The sequence below is a fragment of the Ceratotherium simum genome, chromosome 14 (assembly GCF_057802395.1).
Source record: "Ceratotherium simum simum isolate JZ-2026a chromosome 14, ASM5780239v1, whole genome shotgun sequence".
In the NCBI taxonomy this organism is placed as follows: domain Eukaryota; kingdom Metazoa; phylum Chordata; class Mammalia; order Perissodactyla; family Rhinocerotidae; genus Ceratotherium; species Ceratotherium simum.
Window position 1 is genome coordinate 38,805,751 of NC_141913.1, and position 15,896 is coordinate 38,821,646.

At 41.3% G+C, this 15,896-nt stretch overlaps 1 protein-coding gene across 2 annotated transcripts in view; it reads right to left on the reverse strand.

Moving 5' to 3' along the window:
* Positions 1-863: 863 nt before the first annotated feature.
* MYO5B (myosin VB) overlaps positions 864-15,896 on the reverse strand; it is a 344,347-nt gene continuing 329,314 nt past the window's right edge. For both annotated transcript variants that reach the window (XM_087439196.1, XM_014781411.2), the window contains 6 exons: positions 14,834-14,923; positions 12,153-12,303; positions 10,418-10,703; positions 9,622-9,796; positions 8,111-8,191; positions 864-1,226 (listed from right to left, as the gene is read on the reverse strand). In XM_087439196.1, coding sequence (XP_087295322.1) covers positions 1,074-1,226; positions 8,111-8,191; positions 9,622-9,796; positions 10,418-10,703; positions 12,153-12,303; positions 14,834-14,923 — 936 coding nt within the window. In that variant the 3' untranslated portion in view covers positions 864-1,073. The remainder of the gene's footprint in view (positions 1,227-8,110; positions 8,192-9,621; positions 9,797-10,417; positions 10,704-12,152; positions 12,304-14,833; positions 14,924-15,896) is intronic.

Below are 15,896 nucleotides of genomic sequence, written 5' to 3' on the forward strand. Positions count from 1 at the left end.
AAAAAAAACCAAAAAACTTTTGGATAATAATTTAATAATCCCTGATTTTTCAAAAAGGTTTTCAAATAATCCGATCCTCAAGATCAAGTTTATTTTCCTTTACTATATTGGTTATCTGGAATTACTAGTGCATTCTGTGTTCTTACTGGAGGTTTAATGGCATTAAAGGATTAAAGGCTTTCAAATTGACTTGTTTGGTTTTTAATCTGTAAATAAAACACTACTTGTTATTTTTTCTAACATTTAGCGTATATAGATTTTTGTGAAAGTTTTTTTGACTCAGTAAGTAAGTGTGTGGACTAGCCTTGGAAACAAAGACAATCTTTCCATCTTGCTCATTTTAAGTTTGGGACAGCAGCATTTTTAGCATAACTCTTCCATAAACCCAAGACTATGCAAAAGGTTTGAGCACATTAGGGACTGAGATTTCTAATTTTGCTTCAGAAACCACTACTCAAAATGGTCTGGAGGTCTATTACACCATCATCTCTGCATCATCAGGCATTAAAAAAATACCTTTGGGTAACTTCTCAGAAGGCCCAGGCCTGTATTTTTGTTCTCAAAACACCTCCCCACAAACTCATCCACATCTATGGTTGGTCTACCTAGGGAAATGTCACTAAATGACAGTATCATGGTTATTAGTACCATTATTTGTTAAAAGTCCTCGGAAGGCAATTTATGTGACTTACATATTTTTAATATTATTTTACTTTGGACATTCTCTAGTTATATGCAAAGATTAAAACTAGGCAGTTTCTATTGTATAGACTGGCACCTTTTATATGGCCATGGGGACTGCTTGGCAGCTGTAGATTACGATGTGTATTTGTTTAGACCGAAATCATACTTAAAAAAAAAGCTTCCATACTTCAAGTATTTTTATTCTGAGCAGTAGGTACAAAAAATAATGACAGATGTGTCTTATTCCGTATAGTTCAGCATTCTGCACAGGCTCTCAATCTCTGATTTGATACACTTTTACAGATTTAACAGATCCTTAAAATCACTTTACTGTATATATTTCTTCCTGCTCTCACTGGCAATCGAGCCAAAGTTGGAACTGTGCATTTTCAGACTTCATTGAGGAACTCCAGATTGAGACATGCTGGGATGTGGATCGAGTCCATGGTCAGAGAAGATGGATTAAATGGGAATAAGACGGGAAACATGTGCTTGAAGTCTAACAGCAGTTGCTGAGGGTCATTCCGCTCTTGTAGCTGTGCCTGTGGGGAAGAATAAGACCATGTAAAATACTACTACACCTAAAAATAGCCAGTTTAGGTGAATTCACAAAAGTGAATTGGCACATCTCATGGAAATATTTCTGTTAAGATAATTAGGTAGGACTTCAGGAGCATGTGGTCTCTCTATCCCTGAGGCATTCAGCAGGGAGAGAAGCCCTGGTTTAGGTTTGCTGGAGATCAGATGACTTCAACCTCTCTCCTAGTTTCTTTTAAAAATTTTCCATCTAAGAGAGAATAGAAAAATACATTTCAGGTGCAAATCATGTGGAGAGGCAGTGTGGTGAGCTGGTTAGCATCACGGGCAGATAGCCTGAGCTCTAATCTTGGTACCACCCTGGGCAAGTTCCTAAACCTTTTTATGCTTCAGTTTCCTCGTCTGTAAAATGGAATGGGGAGAGTGACATCACACAAAATGACAGACTAGGAACTCCTGGGGGTCGGTCCCTCCTGACTTCAGTGGTTGCACTGAAGCAACCACTGAGCTGGAAAAAGCAATTGGTATCAACTATCTGGGAACTCTGGAACCTGACTGGATACTTACAACAACCAGGAGAGTGCTTGATGACGGGAGAGGCTGCCGATCTTTGCTAAGAGGGCAGTGTGTGCAAACCAGCTACCATTCCCGTCTCCAGCCCCACTGCAGCTGTAAGAATAGTGGCTCACATTCCTAGAGCAGATGGCCGGTGCCAGGGCAGGCAGTGGGACCTTGTCCTCCAGAAATTTGGGGTTGTGCACTTTGGTTGGTCTGGTGGTTCCCTGAAGGACTGGCATAGATGCCCGCCTTGGTTTTGGCTCTCTTGGGATGCAGTGGCTTCTCCCAGTGGCACCAACTGGAATATTTAAAGGGACAGAGCCTCTCCCCTTCTCCCCTCTATTTGGAGCCAGACATTTTACAAAAAGTATAATAACTGAAATGGAAATTTTCAGTTCACTAAAGGGGTTCAACAGCAGACCTGAGCAGGCAGAAGAAATAATCAGTCAACTTGAAGACAAGGCAATTGAAATTCTCCAGTTTGAGCAGACGGAAGAAAGAAGGAATAAAAGTGAACAGAGCCTGAGGGACCTATGGGATACCATAAAGCATACCAACACACACATCATAGGAGTCCAAGACGAAGAGAGAGAGGAAGGGGCAGAAAAATATTTGAAGAAATAATGGCCCCCAAACTTCCCAAATCTGATGAAAGACACACACACACACACACACACACACACACACACACACAGCCAAGAAGCTCAATGAACTCCAAGTAAGATAAACTCAAAAAGATTCACATTGAGACACATTATAGTCAAATTATCAAAACCCAACAAAGAGGGAAACTTGAAAGCAGCAAGACAGAAGTGACTCATCACATACAAGGTATCTTCAATAAGATTAAGAGCTGATTTCTCATCAGAAACCACAGAGGCCAGAAGGCAGTGAGATGACATATTTAAAGTCCTGAAAGAAAAAAACCTGTCAACCAAGAATTCTATATCTGGCAAAACTATTCTTCAAGAATGAAGGAGAAATTAAGTCAGTTCCAGATAAACAAAAGCAGAGGGAGTTGTTTACCAGTAGACCTGCCCTACAAGAGATACTAAAGAAAGTCCTTCAGCCTGAAATGAAAGGACATTAGACAGTAACTCCAAGCCATAAGAAGTAAAGAACACTGGTAAAGATAACTACATAGGTAAATGTAAAAGCCAGCATTATACTTTTGGTTTGTAACTCCTTTTTGTCCTATATGATTTCTACATCTGTATAAAACAATAATTATAAATCTGTGTTACTGGACACACATGTATAATAGATGTGACCTGTGACAATAATAACATAAAGGCAGAGGGATGGAGATGTATAGCAGCAGAGTATTTATATACTATTAAAACGACGTTGGTATTATTTAAACTAGGTTGTTATAAATGTAAGATGCTAATTGTGATCACCAAGGTAACCACAAAGAAAATCACTAAAAAAAAATACAGAAAAGTAGATACCAAAATGGTACACTATAAAAAATAAACTAAATCCACAAAAAAGACAGTAATGGAAGAATTCAGAACACAAAACATATAAGACATACAGAAAACAAGTAGCTAAATGGCAGAAGTAAAGCCTTCTTTATCAGCAATTACTTTAAACGCACATTTAAAGGCAATTAAAAGGCAGAGATTGGCAGAACAGATTAAAAAAAACATGATCCATCTATATGCTATCTATAAGAGACTCACTTTAGAGACACGAAGAGATTGAAAATAGAAGGATGAAAAAAGATATGCCAAGTAGCCAAAAAAGAGCTGGAATGGCTATATTATTGTCATACAAAATACACTTTAAGTAAAAAAAAAAAAAAGGTTACAAGAGACAAAGAAGGACATCATATATTGATAAAAGGTTCAAATCATCAAGAAGATATAACAATTATATGCACCTAGCAACAGAGCCCAAAATATATGAAGCAAAAATTGACTCCATTGAAGAGAGAAATATTTCTACAGTGATAGCTGGATATTTTAATACCTCATTTTCAATAACAGACAGAACTACCAGACAGAAGATCAATAGCAAACAGAGGCCACAAACAACACTATGAACCAATTAGACCTAACAAACGTATACCTGACCAAGTTGGAGTTATCCCTAGAAAGCAAGGGTGGTTCAACATACAAAAATACAAGAATAATATCTCCTTGTATCTAGAGAGTCATGTGCTGCATAATGATGTTTTGGTCAATGACAGTGGTCCTATAAAATTAGTACCATATAGCCTAGGTATGTAGTAGGCTATACCATCTAGGTTCGTGTAAGTATGCTCTATGCTGTTTGCACAATGACAAAATGGCCTAAGAATGCATTTCTCAGAACGTATCCCCATCGTTAAGTGATGCATGATTGTACATACAAGGGAATATTATTCAGCTATAAAAAGGAATAAAGTTCTGATACATGCTGCCACCTGGATGAACCCGGAGAACATTGTAAGTGAAATAAACCACACCCCAAAGGACAAATATTGTATGATTCCATTTATAAGAAGTATCTAGAATAGGCAAATTCATAGAGACAGAAAGAATAGAAGTTACCAGGGGCTGCAGGGAGGGGGAAATAGAGAGTTATTGCTCAATGAATAGAATTTCTGTTTGGGATGATGAAAAAGTTCTGGAATTATACAGTGGTGATGGTTATATAACATGGTGAATATAGTTAGTGCCACTGAATTATACACTTAAAAATGGTTAGAATGGTAAAACATACACAAAAAAATGAGATAGGGAGAGTCCTTTCCTAAGGCTTTGAGGATCCAGAGAGTTAACGTTGCGTAAAGCTCGTAGAACAGTCTCTGGTGCTTGGTAAGTGTGATGTTTGCTGTTATTATTATCTTTATGACATGCTTCTTTGTTCCTTCTTCCTGTGCACACACCATCAACCTCTGAACCATGAATTCCAGCAGGAGCCGTACTTTTACAAATGCCATTGAGTCTAGTTAACTGTGAGAGTACTGTCAAGAGGAAAATCAACATATCCTGATTTTGTGAAAAAACAGGTCCATCCAATTATAGCTTAAAGTATAAAAACTGGTTTTTCCCCATTAGGATAAAGCACCATCATTGCTTCAAATAGTGACAATACTTTGATATATTGTAACTTTTTAGAGGTTTCATCATTTCCTTATCTTAGAGAAGACCAAGGGATATTAATCTGCCAAACTCATCCAGTATCTGGATGTCACAGCTGACTCTCATGCTCCTAGTGCCCCTATTTTCCTTAAGGCTTCAAGCAGGGGGTGAGGTCAGGAAATAGGGAGTAGCATTTGCGAGTGCTGGGATATAGGTTTTTAGAATGAAATCAGTGTAAGCATAGGATTGTAAGATGGTTCTGCAGTGGCAGAGGAACCTGTCGAGTTGAACCTGGATAACGAACGGAAAACACTTGAAATTTCCAGGTGTCAATTTTTTTTTTTTTTTTTTTTTTTTTTTAGATTTTATTTATTTTCCCCCCAAAGCCCCAGTGGATAGTTGTATGTCGTAGCTGCACATCCTTCTAGTTGCTGTATGCGGGACTCGGCCTCAGGATGAACGGAGAAGTGGTGCCTCGATGCGCACCCGGGATCCGAACCCGGGCCACCAGCATCACAGCGCGCGCACTTAACCACCAAGCCACAGGGCCGGCCCCCCAGGTGTCAATTTAAAGACACCCATGGGTTTGGCATCTTGAAAGATGCGCCCAAATTTTAAAGTAATTTTAACAATTTGAAAACATAGTTTGAACTAATAGGAAAAGAAGTTCAAGAGAGGCAAGGACATTTAGGGATGATGAATAAGCAACCAGCTTTACTAATTTAAGATACCAAATGATGGCTCTGATGTGACCCTGGCAGAATGTTCTCTCTGGGATCATTGGACACTCACACTCAGCTCACTGAGTTTTGTTGCATTTATTATTACAAACCTACCACACAGCATATGAAAATGTACATAAAATGTGAAATGGCAGGAGGCTCTTAAAATTTTTTCATAGCAGTTAAGGTCCTTTTATTTCTCTACATTAGTCAGATATATCAGTAGACATTACTATTTGAAGGTTTTGAAGAAATTTTAAAGGATTTAGAGGACGGTATAAAAATGGGACAAAAAAGAAAACTTAATACCTATATTATTACAATTCAGCAGCAAAAGTTGCGTATACATTTAATTATTTAAAATTCACAAGGTCGTCATTTCACAGGAATCCTCTTGTGAATCCTTTGGTGAGTTTAACAACTCCCTCAAGCATACATTTTTAAAGGTCAGCATATTCCACCCATACGGCCCCAGCAATTGGTTTGCTTTAATGAGCAACTTGTATTTATCCTACAAAAGATATGTTCAAGTATAGAGGGTGGTGTGGATTGTTGCACCATTTCTTCTGAGCACTGTCTAGGGAAACAGAACATAAAACTATAGCTGGCAAAAAACAAAACAAAAGAAACATTTTTTGACAGAATTGCCAGACTGAAATTGCTGAGGAAGATGCAGAATCTGACTGTACACATCCTCAGAGAATCTCTCACCAACCTCCATTCCCTCTTTCCTATGTCCTAGATTCAAGCTCTAAGTCTGACTTAGCATATATTCTTTGACCTTGGGCCTGAATTCTCTTGTAAACAGTGTCATTGTCCATTTATAAGCAGTTACAGCTCTCCTGCTTATGTGTGTCTTAGATATTTAAAAGCAAATAAGACTAGGCCGGCTCTGTGGCTTGGCGGTTGAGTGCACGCGCTCTGATGCTGGCGGCCCCGGTTCGGATCCCGGGAGCGCCCCGAGGCACCACTTCTCCGTCCAACGTGAGGCCGAGTCCCACGTACAGCAACTAGAAGGATGTGAACCTATGACATACAGCTATCTACTGGGGCTTTGGGGGGAAAAAACTGAATAAATAAAATCTTTAAAAAAAAAAAAAAAAAAAGCAAATAAGACCTTCTAAACATGCAGGTTTGTGTAAATTATCAACTCTCCATAAAAATCAGTAGGGGGTCAGACATCTTAGTGGCTTCTTTACTGTCATCAAAGTCTCTCTCCCCTTTCAGCAGTTAGACTGTACATGTTTCCTAACTGGATCCTTTCCATGAGCGCCCCTGTCTTTTGAGATATCTGTGTTGGTGAATCTTTGCTTCTCTCTGTGGTCTGCTCTTTAAAAACCCACTGCATTTTCCCCACTGCCCTTAAGAGAACAACATTCCATCTGACTTGGCATCCCTCCCTTGACCTTCAGCCTCCATTCTCTACTTAGATACAATGTGAAAGTTAATTTATTCTTTTCCCCTTTCCCTGCCTTCTCCTCTGATTGCTTTCCCCATTTCTTTTGAAACTTGTTTTGTGTTGGCATCACTTCACTGGCTAAAGAGGTTGTTTAAAAGTCTGAGAAAGTATTATGTCTCCTCAAGGTGTTCCCCACACATAACAATGGGAGAAATGTTCACCGGTTTTCTGAGTAATCTTGATGGTATTACTGTCAAGATGCTGTCAGCCATAGTCACACATCAATGTTAGGCTCTCAGCCAAAACCACCTAGGGCTCAGCTTTAGGAAGCTTATCTTGAAGTACAAAATTCCCATTTTCTTCAGAAAAAACAGATTTAAATAATCATTTCCCTACTATGTTTTCTTTCAAGCATATTCCTAAGGGCAAATATTGTAAGTCCTAGAGAAGATTTAAGAGCTCAAATTGTTTTCTTAAAATAATATTTCTTATTTCATTCGTGGGTAGGGCTGATATACCGCTTTGTTAATTCCATTTGGTGCTATAGTTCAGTAACATGCTAGTGGCAAATGAAATCATACTTAGACTATATCTTAAATCTGAGAGGCAGAGATTATAAAAGTTCAGTCTTCTGTGTATACACAGAAGTTATTAATGGGTGATATGGTTCATATTTACCTAAAGAGAAAGCCTAAGAATGTAAAGTCTTTTATCATATAATGTAACCAGTATTTTATTAATAAAGAGAAGATTAAAAATCTAAACTTTCAATTTCTTTTATTAGTTTTAGACTAGGACTTTATAAAATTAATTAATATTTTATTTTATTTTTTGTGAGGAAGATCAGCCCTGAGCTAACATCCGTGCTAATCCTCCTCTTTTTGCTGAGGAAGACCGGCTCTGAGCTAATATCTATTGCCAATCCTCCTCCTTTTTTTCCCCCAAAGCCCCAGTAGATAGTTGTATGTCATAGTTGCACATCCTTCTAGTTGTTGTATGTGGGACTCCGACTCAGCATGGCTGGAGAAGCGGTGCGTCTGTGCGCACCCGGGATCCGAACCCGGGCCGCCAGTAGCAGAGTGCGTGCGCTTAACAGCTAAGCCATGGGGCTGGCCCCTAATTTATATTTTAAAACTTACCTGGATTGTTCGTATAAAGCCCACTGTTACTCGTTCTTCAAATTCATTCAGGGGAGTATAAAGGTTTAAAATTTTGACAATCTGTGGAAATAAAAAGTTTAGCACAGAGTTAAATGAACATAAGACAGCTTTTGAACTTTAAAGAATATATGACATTGGCACAAGAGTAGAATCCTCTTTAGACAGGACCCACATCTTAGATGGAGCTGGACTGACGTTCAGGAATCTATACTTAGTAAACTGGAGTCCATAAGCTTTGCCTGGTAGATCTGAGCCCTCTTACTGCATTCCTATGTCCTACATACCCACCTCAAACCTCCCCCTATGCTCTGTGGCTTATAAAATAATGAGGATTTTAGGAAACTGTTGCCTGAAATCCTCAGTTTCTTATCTACTAGTAATTTAGAAATTTCTTCAAAAGAGTACTGGGGATCTTACCTTCAATTAAAAAAAGGCCTTGTTTAACCATACCTCCCTACCTCCCATCACCCCCCAAAATCACTTATAAAGCAACAGATTTTTTTTCCTATTTGAACAGAGGATAATCTTTTGTCTGCCTACCGTTTAGTGGAAGTAGCCGGCCCAAATGCAAAGCAATGCCAGTTACATTCTAGAAGTAAGCTTATGAAAGCAAAATATATTTAAAAGGGGAAAAAAACTTTGAAAACTTTCAGTACATTTACAGAAGGAAGCAGCTTGCTTCAGCATTTGGTATTTCATCTTTTAGTAGTTGGTGCAGGAGGTAAGGAAGAGTATGTTTGCTTTGCAGTACTGAGTTTGGATTTTGTTGTTCTTTAGGCGCTGGATGGGGAGAAGGGGCATGATGTAACTTGGAAAGTCTGATTTCTGTGTGCTGGTCTCATTTTGTGAGACCACCTTGCAGTGGCCTATTTCTAAAGAGGCATACTCATGATGGAAGGCAAGGTGCCCTGCGTGGGGACAGGCTTTATCTTTTTATAGACTGGCACTATCTCTGCAACCGAGTGCCACTATAAATACAATTCTGGAGGGAAAAGGAAAGGAACATTTAAATGCCTCTAGGTTCTTACTGACTTTATTTAAAATAATGTAAATGGATTCTAAGTGAAAACATGACCATAACGAAATTATCGTTGTAAAGAAAATAATTTATTTAATGCCAAATGCCTGATGCTGCCCATTTCTGGAAGAAATTTAAATTTCTAGGTGAGAAACAGTCCAAAATTCATTGTAAGTGTTTTTTAAAAAGTTTTTACCTATGCTTGATGTTTTGTGGGTTTACTACCTTCTCTTTCTAAGTGAGCAAGAGAGATCAGAAAGTTACTGGAAAATAGTGGCATCTGTTTCACAGAACAAAGTGGGCTTTGGTTCATTCAGGAAGATCCCATTGGCTAGAACTTCAGAATTGTGTCATTAGGGTATATAAAGCCTGGAAGTGCAACAGTATAAAACAGCCACCGGCAAGAACAGACTTGAAATGGAAGCCGGGCTTGCTTGAGTTCCATGGTTGATGGCGTATCCAGTGACCATACCTGCTGGGTGCTGAGCGAGGTGCACAGGGAACAGATGGCCTCGGCGTCCTCGGGGGTTTTCTTCTTTAACTGCAGGAGTTGGGCTGCTTGGATCAGAGGTTCCATGATCTGAACTGCTCCACTCTGGTGAAGGTTTCTTCCCCGAAGCCATTCCTCAAGTTGACTTATATTGTACCTTGGACATAGGTAAGAGAGAGCTGTGTTACGCTGGTCCTCCTAATTCACTGGGATGAGTACCGCTGTTGTGTTTATTTTGCAGCCTAGCTGCCACTAGGGTTATCATTCTCCTCACCTTAATTATCTCACATGGAGAAAAGCTTGAAAAGTGTCTGGCACTCAGTAACTTTTTGTTGAATAAGTGGGTGCTTAAAATCAGGCAAAGATGAAGTACCTAAGGTGTCTGTATAAGTTAATGGGAGAAAGAGCCATTAAATATATTGAATTAAAACAACTTATATTTAATACTCACAAACTTATTTATCCTTCTGTGTGAGACTTCATGGCTCTTAACTCATTGCTTTTTCTCTCTGATCTATCCATATTGTATTTACAATCTTTAGAGTATATAAACATCTTTAAGCTCTGAACTAATTTGTTTACTAAGTCACCATTTTATGTTCGATGAATTTCACCAACAAACAAAAAGGTGATGGATTTGAGTTGCCTACTGACTGTGTGACAAGGACTATCAGTTAGATTGGGATTTCATTTTCAGAAACGAGTGTCGTGTGTTCTGACTCCAGCTGGTATGCACAGGCCCCTCATCTGTGCTGCCAGGGCGAGGCGCCTCTCCTACCTGAGCTGCATGCCTGTGCTCCAAGAGCAGACGTCCTTCCGCAAGAGGAGGTTGTTGAGAGTCACCGCATTGATCATGTAGAAGAGCTGTTTGAACACCTGCAGGATGATCTCAGGGTCCAGGCCCTGGTCGCACATGACTGTGTGAAAGGAATTCATCTGGCGGATGATGGCTTCCAGGCAGTATGAGTTATCCCCATCCGCCATGCTGGAGGAGCGCTTCCGGTAGCCAGTTGGCTTCACACCAGATAGACCCTGAATGCTCTCATTTTCCAACATGGCAGAAACTGAAAGAAAAGCATGATTAGAGAAGCTTGCATGTTCCGCAAAGAAGATCTGTTTTTGGACCACTCAGATCATATAGTAATCAGGGCTTTGGCAATGATACATCCAGAGGTGTACATGCTAATATGCTCAGGAGCTTATAGCATTCAGCATAGAATTTCTAATCTGTTGGTCTCTATATGGTGGGCCAAATTTTCACTTAAATATATTGATGATGGGTCAAAGATAATGGGCATGTACCACCTCGATTCTGTGCTGGCTTCTGTGCTGAGAGTCTAAAGTTTGAGAACTGAGCAACTTGAGTATAGTCCTGACCCAGCCACTGACCTGGGCCGGAACCCCGAGATCATCCTACTGGTGTTCAAACAGCTCTTCTCATGAGCCACTGACCATGTAAATATTAGGTTGGCTGGTCTATCATACTTTTATGTGTAACTTAACTATGTGCCAGGAGCTTTATGTTCAATATTTCTTTTAATCTTCCAACAACCCATTCACTGATGAGGAAATTGAGGCATCAGGAGGTTTAAATAACTTGCCCAGGGTCACACTGCTAGGAAGTGGCAGGGCCAGGAATTGAACCCAGGTCTTTCTGACTCCAGAAATGGTGCTATTAACCATCACATTATTCTGAGTCATGAAGTATCCCCAGTTCTCCCTATGTCTGGTGAGGATAAATGGTGCCTCATAAGAAGATTCTTAGACAGGAAGAAGAATTTGCAATGAACCTTATCCCAAGGGATATACTTCTGGTTGGCATGAAGGACTCTGTCCTACTTGGAATTCACTTATAACCTACTTGTGTTGTAAGAACTTGGGGAAAGCATTACACTTAGGTCCAGGCGACCATTTCCTCCCCAGCCTTCATGGAGCACAGTGAGTGGTGCATAAACATGTCAGTTTTCTTTTAACTTAAAAAATAGCTGGTCTTATTTTTCAATCCTGATTTGAAGTGTACTCCTCTGGACAAAGTGTATGTTCAATAAATATTTATTGCATGAGTGCTTACTGCTGTGTTCTTTCACATGAACACACCACTCGACACTTTCCTTTTTTTATGAATAAAATGTGTATATATACATGGTACAAGAGGATTAGATTATATTTTTTCTCTGTATATGCATTTATACCTTTTGAATTTATATTTATTACCTATGGAAATTAGTTCATTTTGGGAAAAAATACAATATACTACAGAAAAAGAGATGAAGGAAAAATGATCTATCCTCTCACTATCCAAGTATCACGTATTTTGATGGGACGGTGTTGAAAATTTCATAGCTCTTCTTGAGCACACGGCACACACTGCCTCAGCTGCCTTCCTTGGGAAGGTCCTGGCTTTCTGGAGGCTGTGCCCAATATGTACTGAAAATGTTCCTGTAAGGTAGGCAGCGCTTACCCTCACTTCAGACTCCGTGATGAGGGCTGGAGATCTCCTGGGGCCAGCTTACCTATCATGGGCTGCAACACACCCTCGGCGATTTTAATGAGCTGCTGGTAGATCTGGATGGAAAGGTCACTCAGCACCTGACGGTATTCCGTGAGGTCAAAGTTCTTCAGACAGTGCTCATTCTGCTTGGCCGTATTCTGGGTCATGAAGCCCTGCAGAGGGCAAGGTGGCGTGCTTTACTGAGGTGCTGTGATCTGCTGGACTCAGTGGGATTTCCAGGCCTCTGGTCACTTTTGCAACATCCTATTTGCAGGGCCCTATCACTCTCTCAATTTATACGATGTTCTACGAGACTCTGTCAGTTCTTTCAGGTCTCAATGATGGCTCTTAAATTTGAAGGCAATGTAAAAACTCAGCATGATCAAGAAGTCAGAACCACTTAATTAACAAGGCCTAAATCCTTTAGTCTGAATCCCTGGGGTGAAGCGATTTCCTTAAGGAGGCAAAACTCAGGTTGGTAGCAGGTCCAGGAAAAGAGGGATCCATGCTTTCTGAGTCTTTGTGCAATTCTTTTCTCAATATACCAGGTTACCCTAAAATGTTAGCTTATACACAGCCCCTTAAAGGAGTATGGCCCTGGGTCAGATTATATGTTTTTATAATGAGAAATTTTACATGGATTCTATCATTGGGTATCAGAATTAATAGATGACCAGAAACGAGTCCACAGCTACAGCACCGTGTCCTCTCAGCTTTCTAGATTAACAAGATGAAATAACACCTAAGTTCAAAGAACTGCTAATATCAAAAGGACTCATGTGACCAATGTCCCTCTGTATTTGGGCCGAGGGAAACCAACAGATCAGTGTCCAAAAGGCTGACTATCCCCAGCAAAGCCTCTTGTACTGTGTCAAAGTACAAAGCAATTTTTTTTTTTTTGTGAGGCGATCAGCCCTGTGCTAACATCCGCCAATCCTCCTCTTTTTTTGCCGAGGAAGACGGCCCTGGGCTAACATCCATGCCCATTCTCCTCCACTTTATATGGGACGCCGCCACAGCATGGCTTGCCAAAGCAGTGCGTCGGTGCGCGCCCGGGATCCGAACCAGCGAACCCCGGGCCGCCGCAGCGGAGCGCGCGCACCCAACCGCTTGCGCCACCGGGCCGGCCTCAGTACAAAGCAATTTTTAATAAAAGCAAAAGCAGGTGGGAGAGGGGATAACTGAGATAGCTAAGGTATTGAGATATAGCTATAGAGAGAGAGAGATTTTTCTCCCTTGTTTAGATTTCACAGATCTCGTTATACTGTGGTTCAAGTCTTGTCTCTAAGAACATAAGCACGTGTAACAAAAGCCTAACGTAATGGAATTCTTCCTCCCTAGCCTTAAATAATGCTCCATTTAGAATACATACAACATTAGGTCAAGCGATGAACTGCAATGAAATAACATTAAATATAGTTCTATGCTTAAAGTAAAAGCTTGTATATGATATTAGGGTTATGTAATAGAGGACATCCGGTTTGAAATGAAGGCCATTTCTTCCAATAACACAGTAAAAACCATTTTTTTTTTTTTAACGTTTAACCCATCCCTTTCATAATAAAAGGAGGTGATCAAATGATGTTCTGATTCTGAGGAGAGATATGGAGTTAAGCCATGTTCCCAAGAAGGCACGACTGACGGGATGGCATATCTGTTCATTATCTCAGGGAGAAGAGTCTGTCAAAACTTGTTCTGGCACAAAAGATGGAATAAAGATAAGCTTTAAAAATGGTTGCATTATATTGCTTTACAGAACATGGTGACCTTGGGAAGGGTGGAGCGTGAGCTCTGTGAAATAAAGAAGAGAAAGGAAAGTTGAGGAGACCCACAGGGACCTGGGAGTGAGCAGTGTCTGGGCCGAGTTGGGATTCTTACGGGAGAAACTAGAGTGAAAACATGCCATGTGTTACTAGGTCATGGGGCTGAATGCAGAGCATGGGAAAAGTTCTTTCAGCGACCAGTCTTGGGAAAGGTGAGTTCTGGATAAAGCTGGGCCCTAGAGGTCCAGAGTAGAACGTGAAATGATGGGGCCAGCTGGGCCTCAGGCCAAGGAATCAAATTTGGTTAGAAGCATGAAGCTGGGCTTCAAGGTCAGGTTGTACACATGTAGTTCAGTCATGTTCTGCCTCTTTTCTTGTGGTTATCTCCGTCTGCCTTGAAACAGACAAACTAATTGGCTGGCTTAGGAGACAGTCTGACATACCAGACAACGGAGCTTTCTTCCAACATGCACTGAAATGGGGCTCTTCTAGGGCTGCTTCAGAAATAAGGTCACAAGGGTTTCCCTGGAAAGTCCCTGGGTTCTCAGACAGTGGATGGGTTATGCAAACTCATTTCCCTACCAAATCTACTAATTTGATTCAGGGTGCTCTCTGGGGACCCTCGGGATCGTTGAGCCCACCTGGAGGCAGGTCTCCTGTGGTCTGCTTTATTCCTGCTTCTAGCTACCAGGTATAGTAAGGCATGCCCAGGCCTGAGGGCCCAGAGGGTGCTCCAAAGACCTTCTTCATATCCTCTCCTTAGGGGACACCTCATTTGGACAAAGCAGGGATGCCTTTGCTGACACCCCCAAACACACTTTCTGAGCTGAGATCTGAGGTGCTGTGCCCACAGAAATGAGGAACTGACTGCTGAAGGATCTGGGGCACTTCCATGGTTTTTCATTGCACTTTAGGGGCGTGGCCTTACGTCAGCACTCACCTCATCTCCACTGTACTGCTTCAAACAATGAAGGAGGCGGCAGGTGTTGGCGAGCCAGAATGATGTCATCTCAAAGTCGTCATTGAGCTTCTGTGACAAGGAAAGACATTCCTAGTCATGAGTGAGTGGTCCCTGTCTGGTTAAACGCTTACCTGGCACCTCTCATCCATGTGTCCCACTCTTCCCTGCATGACCCAAGTAGACCCGATGATGGGAAAGCACCTGCCAGTCACAGAGATGGGACCCACTGCTAAGATGTTGCGTTACTCTTCCTCCACTATTAGGATGGCACACAGATCCCTCTCCTGGTCCCCTGATCAGTGGCACACACACACACGTAAACACATGAAGGACAGGCTGCCTCTACAGCTGAAGAATACAAAGCCAGTGACACAGAGGCTTGACACCAGCAGCCCTGGGCTCTACTGTAACCACTGGGCTAGCTGGCCCTGGCAGGTGCTGAACTATCAGTGATCCAACATAAGGGATGATAGGGAGCATGCCAGTAAAATAGTCTCGTATTCCATTTATCTAGAGGTCAGATGTCCAATGGTTTTGACTCTCTGGAAAATAGCTACAAACCACAACTAACTGAAAAAGGCTGCTCAACAACCCAAAGAGCCATGATGCAGTTTTTGCACTCAGACCAATGACGTCACGGAGCTCCTTCTGTCAGTAAGCATCACCATTATTTAAATGTCAGAGAGAGGTGTGAGCCATGACGACAATAAAACAAGCAAGTTGCTCAGAAAGTGACTGGTGGGGCTTGGGATGATAACTGAGCCCAGCGATTAGGGAAGGCCTCCCTGAGGAAGTCACGCTGGAAGTCAGGCCTAGACTCACCTGGACTGGCACAGGTCCCCAGCCAGAGCTCATGAAAGAGGTCAAAGAAGAGACACAAATCTGAGAGTCGCCAGCATGTAGATGACATATGTTTAGAGCTGGGAGTGGATAAAAGTGCCTACAGAGCCCCTGGCAGGGAAGGCGGTGCAGCTACTGATGCACAACTGGCACGAAGCTGGAAGTTAAAGGTGGCTCTGGCACTCTGATGGAAGGGAAGGGG